Here is a 9,814-nt window from a genome sequence, read left to right as displayed (position 1 = left end):
CATGGAGGTGTGATGGTGTGGGGGTGCTTTGCTGGTGACACTGTCTGTGATTTATTTAGAATTTAAGGCACACTTAACCAGCATGGCTACCACAGCATTCTGCAGCGAGACGCCATCCCATCTGGTTTGGGCTTAGAGCACATGTGTCAAACTCATTCCACGGAGGGCCGAGTGGCTGCGGGTTTTCACTCCTCCCTTGTCCTTGATTGATGAATTAAGGTCACTAATTAGTAAGGAACTCCCCACACCTGGTTGTCTAGGGCTTAATTGAAAGGAAAAACCAAAAACCTGCAGACACTAGGCCCTCCATGGAATGAGTTTGACACCCCTGGCTTAGAGGGACTATCATTTGTTTTTCAACAGGACAATGACCCAACACACCTCCAAGATGTGTAAGGGCTATTTTACCAAGAAGGAGAGTGATGGAGTGCTGCATCAGATGACCTGGCCTCCACAATCCCCCGACCTCAACCCAATTGAGATGGTTTGGGATGAGTTGGACCGCAGAGTGAAGGAAAAGCAGCCATCAAATCAAATAGTTTTATTTGCCACATGCTCCGACTACAACAGGAGTAGACCTTACAGTGAAACGCTTACTTACAAGCCCTTAACCAACAATGCCGTTTTTTAAAATAAAAATAAAAAGTGTTTAGTAAAAAATTGATAAGTAGAAAATAGCAAATAATTAAAGAGCAGCAGTAAAATAAAATAACAACAGTAGTGAGGCTATATACAGGGGGTACCGGTACAAAGTCAATGTGCGGGGGCACCGGTTAGTGCTCAGCATATGTGGGAACTCCTTCAAAAAAGACTGTTGGAAAAGCATTCCAGGTGAAGCTGGTTGAGAGAATGCCAAGAGTGTGCAAAGCTGTCATCAAGGAAAAGTGTGGCTACTTTGAAGAATCAAAAATATATTTTGATTTGTTTAACACTTTTTGGGGGGGTTACTACATGATACCATATGTGTTATTTCATAGTTTTGATATCTTCACTGTTATTCTACAATTTAGAAAATTGTAAAAATTAAGAACAACCCTTGAATGAGTAGGTGTGTCCAAACTTTTGACCGGTAGTGTAAGTCAAAACTGTTACTAGGCCACTCAGCAACATTCTAGGTTGTATTGGTAAGCAACTCCAGTGTACATTGATATGATGTTTTGGCAATATAGCCCAGCCTTACTACATTTTCATATCTAGTCTCGTGTGTCTCTCTTGTCTAAAACATTAGGTAGCTACTTTACGTTTATAATGAATGATAGCAATGTCTGACTTGCAGTATTACTGTCATGAGAGCCAGCTGTTTGGGTACAGTTGAAATCACTAACTGACTAACTAGATAACTTTTTAACTCTCCGAACTATAACGTGAAATCGCTGGCGATTTTATGATATTGCTTTATTAGTAATTTCAACAAACTTTGATGCCTACAGAGTGATGGATCGATACAATGATGTGAAGATTCTTCTGAAAACCTGGGAGCAGTCATTTTTTCAAGAACATCAAAGAAAGCCCAACAAGGTACTGTAACTAGCTAGCTATCTAGCAATATGTAATTAGCAATATAATTATCATGTATTACTAACCAGAGACCTACAGTAACTAACTTATAGTCTTTCCCACTGTCCTGTCCTATTATTCAGGGTGATATTGACGGAGCCCCAGAAGAGGCTATAAGTAAGTACATGTCAATATTTTAACTGGCTGAAAAAAAAACAGAACTGAAACACAGGGGAGAAATGTTGCTCTCCTCAGGCTTGTATTCAGTGGTTATCACCATATCAAAACATTTTGCACACAAAAAAAAACGTGTTTCTTATGGGACAAATTCAGGTAGGTCCCTCCCTGTTTTGGCCCGTTTGCTTCCATTTGCTGCCTACTGAATAGGACCCAGGTATTCTTTAATTCATTTCAGTTACTAAAATTCATTGCTTTGAGTTTTGTGTTTCTGCCTGTGTTTCACAGAGCTCTACAAAGAATATCGAACACTCAAGCAAGCAAAAGAGAACAGCAGCAATGGGCACACAGACCCAACACCTGCCGCACCGACTCCGTCATCTGAGAAGGTAGGTTATGTTCAGTGTAATTAGATTGTTATAACACTTCTCATCCACAGTTATTAGTGAACTGTGTTTTAAAGGGGCAATATGTGATTTTTCTTTCATCCATTTTTTAAAAGACTTTTAAATTAATGATACATACCCATTTACCACTTTGTTGAAGAATACTCCTTTAATATGTTTTCTCTTTGAAGGAATCCGATTGCTGGGGCACTCACCTGAACCGTAAGAGCATGCCGGTGGCTGCCCCCAGACTGACGCTGACGCCCAAAGACAGGGACTCCCTCCAAGCCTCTGCCCAGTACTTTGGCATGAAGCTCAAGTCAAACCTGGGAGCTCTAACAAAGGTACAGTCTATGTGTAGTGTGGCTGTGTATAGTTCCACACGTTGCTTTTTGCAAACTCTGTAGCATACATTTGATTTTGCAGCCATAGACCAAGACTGTTAGTATAAAATGCAAACTGCAATTGCTAGTTAACGTGATGACGCAGATGTGGGGAATTTGGACCTCTGCCATTTTGAATATATACATTTTTCCTGCGCTATAAACTATTTCTAGGAGAGACCGGTTTCTCTGAAGAAGTCGTTCACTCCACGTCGAACACCTCTGAAGTCCTGGAAAGACGGCCAGAGCACAAACACTGCAGCTGGTGCTGCAGGCAGTGATACACTGTTATCCCCTCTGCCAAAGCCAGCCAACACACGTCCAGACCTCCTGGCCTCTCCAGTGCAGACAGGGACAGGACACCCACAGCAGCCGCTGCAGGAGCCCTTTGAGCCTTTACCAGCCTTCACACCCTCCAATCTGTGGTCTCCTGCAGCGGGGGCATCATCATCCTCATCAGACAGACAGGCAGGAAGTAGGGCCCAGCAGCTCAGACAGACCTTCACAAAGAGGTTATCCTCTGTAGACAGCAGCTGGCTGGAGAGATGTCAGGTGTTTGACGAGGTGGGTGTTGCAGAGAAGCCGGTTGTGGGTAATTTGTCTCTCGCCGTGACGTCTGCGGTAGGTTCGCAGCAGGCCAAAGGGGGAGGCACTGACGAGGGAGAGAACCCAGGACGTGCCGCCAGTTCCTTTGTCACACCTTCCAGGCAGAACGAAGGGACAACTCTCCTGGGGGAGAGGGCTTCCAAGAGTACCATGCCACAGGCTCTGCCTTCTCCTGACGAGCACCAGCCCCAGATTGGTTGTGGTTTAACTTCTGCAGCAGACCCAGCCAGTCTGCGGTCCGCTGGACAACGCTCCTCATTAGGGTCTGGCTCCGGAGAAGGAAAGGATGGAGAAACCAGACCAGGTCTCATAGGACAGGCCGAGGGCGGAACGTCAGAAGAGACCGCCGTCGCCACCGCCAACAAATCTCGAGCGAGGGCCAGAAAGGGCAGAGTAGGAAGGGTTGAAGAGGAGACGGGAGTGTTGACGCAGCCACCGCAGCAGGCCGAGGGTGACGAGATCGGGCCGGAGGAGAAAGGTACGAAGAAAAAGGGCCGAAAGAGGCAAAGGGACCACGACATGGATGGAGAGAACCGTGACGACACAGAGAAAGAGGGGGCATTGAAAAAGAGGAGGAGAAAGAAAAATGTTACAGAGGATGAGGGCGTGAGTCCTAAAAAAGCCAAGAAGAAGAAGAAGAAGGCTAAGACAGGTGATGGAAATGCTAGCGAGCAGGAGGATGGTGATGTCACAGAGAAGGAAGCAGTGAAGCAGAAACCAAAAGTTCCACAGGAGAACCTCCTAGGAGAGGTGGATGAGGAAGATATCAATGCTGCCAGGAACAGAGGAAGCAACACTATGAGACCTAAGTGGGTTATACTCTATATTTCCCTTAGACTACTAATATATTTCATCAAACATTATTATTTAGCTTTACAAATTGATCTATGCACTCTCAAGAGAGCCCCTTTAAATACATATTCCTCATTGACTGTTATTGTCATAACTGGATTTTTATTTTCACTAATGTAATTGTTTTGTGTTAATGTGATTTGTCTTTTGCACCATTCATGTCCAGACCCACCAAGAACGCGGACGGTAACTTTGTAAAAATCAACCTGAAAAATAAGTCTCATGTCAAAGGATACGCATGTAGGGGCGCTGGCCTACGCAAGCAGGTAAGGTCACCCTAGTGAGGTTGGTACATACAGTGCATTCGGAAAGTATTCAGACCCCTTGACTTTTTCCACATTTTGTGGAAAAATTGATTTAAATTGTTTTTTCCCCCCCTCATCAATCTACACACAATACCCCATAATGACAAAGCAAAAACAGGTTTATAGAAATTTTTGCAAATGTATAATAATATGACATTTACATAAGTATTCAGACCCTTTACTCAGTACTTTGTTGAAGCACCTTTAGCAGCGATTACAGCATCGAGTCTTCTTGGGTATGATGCTACAAGCTTGGCACACCAGTATTTGGGGAGTTTCTCCCATTCTTCTCTGCAGATCCTCTCAAGCTCTGTCAGGTTGGATGGGGAGCATCGCTGCACAGCTATTTTCAGGTCTCTCCAGAGATGTTAGATCGGGTTCAAGTCCGGGCTCTGGCTGGGCCACTCAAGGACATTCAGAGACTTGTCCCGAAGCCACTCCTGCATTGTCTTGGCTGTGTGCTTAGGGTCGTTGTCCTGTTGGAAGGTGAACCTTCACCCCAGTCTGAGGTCCTGAGCGCTCTGGAGCAGGTTTTCATCAAGGATCTCTCTGTACTTTGCTCCGTTCATCTTTCCCTTGATCCTGACTAGTCTCCCAGTCCCTGACGCTGAAAAACGTCCCCACATCATGATGCTGCCACCACCATGCTTCACCGTAGGGATGGTGCCAGGTTTCCTCCAGATGTGACGCTTGGCATTCAGGCCGAAGAGTTCAATCTTGGTTTCATCAGACCAGAGAATCTTGTCTCTCATGGTCTGAGAGTCCTTCAGGTGCCTTTTGGGAAACTCCAAGCGGGCTGTCATGTGCCTTTTACTGAGGAGTGGCTTCCGTCTGGCCACTCTACCATAAAGGCCTGATTGGTGGAGTGCTGTAGAGATGGTTGTTCTTCCATCTCCACAGAGGAACTCTGGCGCTCTGTCAGAGTGGGGGGTAGAATAATAGTGAAGACATCAAAACTATGAAATAACACATTGAATCATGTAGTAACCCAAAAAGTGTTAAACAAATCAAAATATATTTTATTTTTGGGATTCTTCAAATAGCCACCCTTTGTCGTGATGACAGCGTTGCGCACTCTTGTACTCATACTGTTGTTGTAGAATAACACTATTTAGGGATATTAGCAGATATTAGATAAATTAGGCCAGCTACATTTCAGAATGATTCTCTGTTTTGAGTACCTAGTTGAACAGCATACAGTCCCTACCTAGGAAGACCGTACGTATACAGTTGAAGTCGGAAGTTTACATACACTTAGGTTGGAGTGGTTTTTCAACCACTCCACAAATTTCTTGTTAACAAACTATAGTTTTGGCAAGTCGGTTAGGACATCTACTTTGTGCATGACACAAGTAATTTTTCCAACAATTGTTAACAGACTGATGATTTCACTTATAACTCACTGTATCACAATTCCAGTGGGTCAGAAGTTTACGTACACTAAGTTGACTGTGCCTTTAAACAGCTTGGAAAATTCCATAAAAAATGATGTCATGGCTTTAGAAGCTTCTGATAGGCTAATTAACATCATTTGAGTCAATTGGAGGTGTACCTGTGGATGTATTTCAAGGCCTACCTTCAAACTCAGTGCCTCTTTGCTTGACATCATGGGAAAATCAAAAGAAATCAGCCAAGGCCTCAGAAAAAAATTGTAGACCTCCACAAGTCTGGTTCATCCTTGGGAGCAATTTCCAAATGCCTGAAGGTACCACGTTCATCTGTACAAACAATAGTACGCAAGTATAAACACCATGGGACCACGCATCCATCATACTGCACAGGAAGGAGACACGTTCTGTCTCCTAGAGATGAACGTACTTTGGTGCGAAAAGTGCAAATCAATCCCAGAACAACAGCAAAGGACCTTGTGAAGATGCTGGAGGAAACAGGTAGAAAAGTATCTATATCCACAGTAAAATGAGTCCTATATCGACATAACCTGAAAGGCCGCTCAGCAAGGAAGAAGCCACTGTTCCAAAACCGCCATATAAAAGCCAGACTACGGTTTGCAACTGCACATGGGGACAAAGATCGTACTTTATGGAGAAATGTCCTCTGGTCTGATGAAACAAAAGTAGAACTGTTTGGCCATAATGACCATCGTTATGTTTGGAGGAAAAAGGGGTCGCTTGCAAGCCGAAGAACACCATCCCAACCGTGAAGCACGGGGGTGGCAGCATCATGCTGTGGGGGTGCTTTGCTGCAGGAGGGACTGGTGCACTTCACAAAATAGATGGCATCATGAGGAAGGAAAATTATGAGGATATATTGAAGCAACATCTCAAGACATCAGTCAGGAAATTAAAGCTTGGTCGCAAATGGGTCTTCCAAATGGACAATGACCCCAAGCATACTTCCAAAGTTGTGGCAAATGGCTTAAGGACAGCAAAGTCAAGGTATTGGAGTGGCCATCACAAAGCCCTGACCTCCAATCCTATAGAAAATGTGTGGGCAGAACTGAAAAAGCGTGTGCGAGCAAGGAGGCCTACAAACCTGACTCAGTTACACCAGCTCTGTCAGGAGGAATGGGCCAAAATTCACCCAACTTATTGTGGGAAGCTTGTGGAAGGCTACCGGAAATGTTTGACCCAAGTTAAACTATTTAAAGGCAATGCTACCAAATACTAATTGAGTGTATGTAAACTTCTGACCCACTGGGAATGTGATGAAAGAAATAAAAGCTGAAATAAATAATTCTCTCTACTATTATTCTGACATTTCACATTCTTAAAATAAAGTGGTGATCCTAACTGACCTAAGACAGGGAATTTTTTACTAGGATTAATGTCAGGAATTGTGAAAAACTGAGTTTAAATGTATTTGGCTAAGGTGTTTGTAAACCTCCGACTTCAACTGTATATGATATCAGCACAGTATATCCTGTTTTCTCTCTGTTTCAGTTGACCATGGAGAAGTTCCAGCTGAAGGGGGAGAGGTTTGGAGGGCCAGACTCGAGGTTTAGAGGGGGCTTCAGCAGAAGAGGCAGAGGCGGGTTTAGAGGTGGCTTCGGAGGGTTCAATCGTCCAGGTGACACCTGCTTCAAATGCGGAGGCACAGGACACTGGGCTATGAACTGCAAGGGCAGAGGTGAGCGGTCACAGGACAGACACTACATGGTCGTGTGACGTCTTAAGCTGTGGTAGTTAAATTGGCTTGTTTAGATGATTTGGTTCTTCAGAAACTAGTTTCATTTACAACATCACAGTTGTCTTTACTAGGTTGATACATAAGAAATACTGTGCTAAAGCGTTTTCTTTGGTGTACCCGAGGTCTGTTGAGGAAAGTGCAACATTACAGAACATTCAGATAGAAATGTATTTTGTTCAACACATCTGATTATCTGTCCTATACATGTACAAGTGTCATTTTCAGCTCAATACATGACGTTTCTGTCTGCAACATTTTGAACGTTTCTCCCTACTGAATACGTCACCGTACCCTGTGAATGTAATATATTGAGTCTAGTATATAACCCCTATTTAACCTGTTTCCAGTTGCAGCTCCAGTAGACGGTGCTGCTGCTGATGAGGTGTCTGCGGTTGAGGAGGAGCCCTTCGAGCTGCCAACCTTGGAAGAGGTTGCCCGGGCAACGGGAACTCTGCGTTCCGAGCCTCGGGGTATGTCATTGTCACCCCGTCTGGCGATGAGATTTGCATTGTGAAAAATAGTGCATTGTCATGCTGAAACAGGAAAGGGCCTTCCACAAAGTTGGAAGCACAGAATCGTCTAGAATGTCATTGTATGCTGTAGCGTTAACATTTCCCTTCACTGGAACTAAGGGGCCTAGCCCGAACCATGAAAAACAGCCCCATACCATTATTCCTCCTCCACCAAACTTTACAGCTGGCACTATGCATTTGGGCAGGTAGTGTTCTCCTGGCATCCGCCAAACCCAGATTCGCCTGTCGGACTGCCAGCGTGATTCATCACTCCAGAGAACGCGTTTCCACTGCTCCAGAGTCCAATGGCGGCAAGCTTTACACCGCTCCGGCCGATGCTTGGCATTGCGCATGGTGATCTTAGGCTTGTGTGCAGCTGCTCGGCCATGGAAACCCATTTAATGAAGCTCCCGACGAACAGTTCACGTTGCTTCCAGAGGCAGTTTGGAACTCGGTAGTGAATGTTGCAACCGAGGACAGACAATGTCTTGGCGCTGCGCACTTCAGCACTCGCCGGTCCTGTTCTGTGAGCGTGTGTGGCCTACCACTTTGTCCACATACTTTGGTGTATATACAGTGGGGAGAACAAGTATTTGATACACTGCCGATTTTGCAGGTTTTCCTACTTACAAAGCATGTAGATGTCTGTAATTTTTATCATAGGTACACTTCAACGGTGAGAGACAAAAATCCAGAAAATCACATTGTATGATTTTTAAGTAATTAATTTGCATTTTATTGCATGACATAAGTATTTGATACATCAGAAAAGCAGAACTTAATATTTGGTACAGAAACCTTTGTTTGCAATTACAGAGATCATACGTTTCCTGTAGGTCTTGACCAGGTTTGCACACACTGCAGCAGGGATTTTGGCCCACTCCTCCATACAGACCTTCTCCAGATCCTTCAGGTTTCGGGGCTGTCGCTGGGCAATACGGACTTTCAGCTCCCTCCAAAGATTTTCTATTGGGTTCAGGTCTGGAGACTGGCTAGGCCACTCCAGGACCTTGAGATGCTTCTTACGGAGCCACTCCTTAGTTGCCCTGGCTGTGTGTTTCGGGTCGTTGTCATGCTGGAAGACCCAGCCACGACCCATCTTCAATGCTCTGAGGGAAGGAGGTTGTTGGCCAAGATCTTGCGATACATGGCCCCATCCATCCTCCCCTCAATACGGTGCAGTCATCCTGTCCCCTTTGCAGAAAAGCATCCCCAAAGAATGATGTTTCCACCTCCATGCTTCACGGTTGGGATGGTGTTCTTGGGGCTGTGCTCATCCTTCTTCTTCCTCCAAACACGGCGAGTGGAGTTTAGACCAAAAAGCTATATTTTTGTTTAATCAGACCACATGACCTTCTCCCATTCCTCCTCTGGATCATCAGATGGTCATTGGCAAACTTCAGACGGGCCTGGACATGCGCTGGCTTGAGCAGGGGGACCTTGCGTGCGCTGCAGGATTTTAATCCATGACGGCGTAGTGTGTTACTAATGGTTTTCTTTGAGACTGTGGTCCCAGCTCTCTTCAGGTCATTGACCAGGTCCTGCCGTGTAATTCTGGGCTGATCCCTCACCTTCCTCATGATCATTGATGCCCCACGAGGTGAGATCTTGCATGGAGCCCCAGACCGAGGGTGATTGACCGTCATCTTGAACTTCTTCCATTTTCTAATAATTGCGCCAACAGTTGTTGCCTTCTCACCAAGCTGCTTGCCTATTGACCTGTAGCCCATCCCAGCCTTGTGCAGGTCTACAATTTTATCCCTGATGTCCTTACACAGCTCTCTGGTCTTGGCCATTGTGGAGAGGTTGGAGTCTGTTTGATTGAGTGTGTGGACAGGTGTCTTTTATACAGGTAACGAGTTCAAACAGGTGCAGTTAATATAGGTAATGAGTGGAGAACAGGAGGGCTTCTTAAAGAAAACTAACAGGTCTGTGAGAGCCGGAATTCT

The 9,814-nt window shown here is 45.1% G+C and overlaps 1 protein-coding gene across 1 annotated transcript in view; it reads left to right on the top strand.

Annotated features, from left to right (window-relative positions):
• Positions 1-1,434: 1,434 nt before the first annotated feature.
• Positions 1,435-9,814, top strand: part of LOC311116932 (ATP-dependent DNA helicase Q4-like) — a gene marked incomplete at both ends in the record, with an annotated part of 28,172 nt that continues 19,792 nt past the window's right edge. The window contains 8 exons of the mRNA XM_084157466.1: positions 1,435-1,518; positions 1,641-1,674; positions 1,963-2,063; positions 2,252-2,404; positions 2,618-3,858; positions 4,068-4,167; positions 7,107-7,293; positions 7,701-7,823. Of these exons, the coding sequence (XP_084013592.1) occupies positions 1,435-1,518; positions 1,641-1,674; positions 1,963-2,063; positions 2,252-2,404; positions 2,618-3,858; positions 4,068-4,167; positions 7,107-7,293; positions 7,701-7,823 (2,023 nt within the window). The remainder of the gene's footprint in view (positions 1,519-1,640; positions 1,675-1,962; positions 2,064-2,251; positions 2,405-2,617; positions 3,859-4,067; positions 4,168-7,106; positions 7,294-7,700; positions 7,824-9,814) is intronic.

Source organism: Coregonus lavaretus (genome assembly GCF_964263955.1).
Source record: "Coregonus lavaretus genome assembly, chromosome: 3".
Taxonomy (NCBI): Eukaryota; Metazoa; Chordata; class Actinopteri; order Salmoniformes; family Salmonidae; genus Coregonus; species Coregonus lavaretus.
Note: the sequence above shows the minus strand (reverse complement) of the source record. Positions and strands in the feature narration are given on the sequence as shown.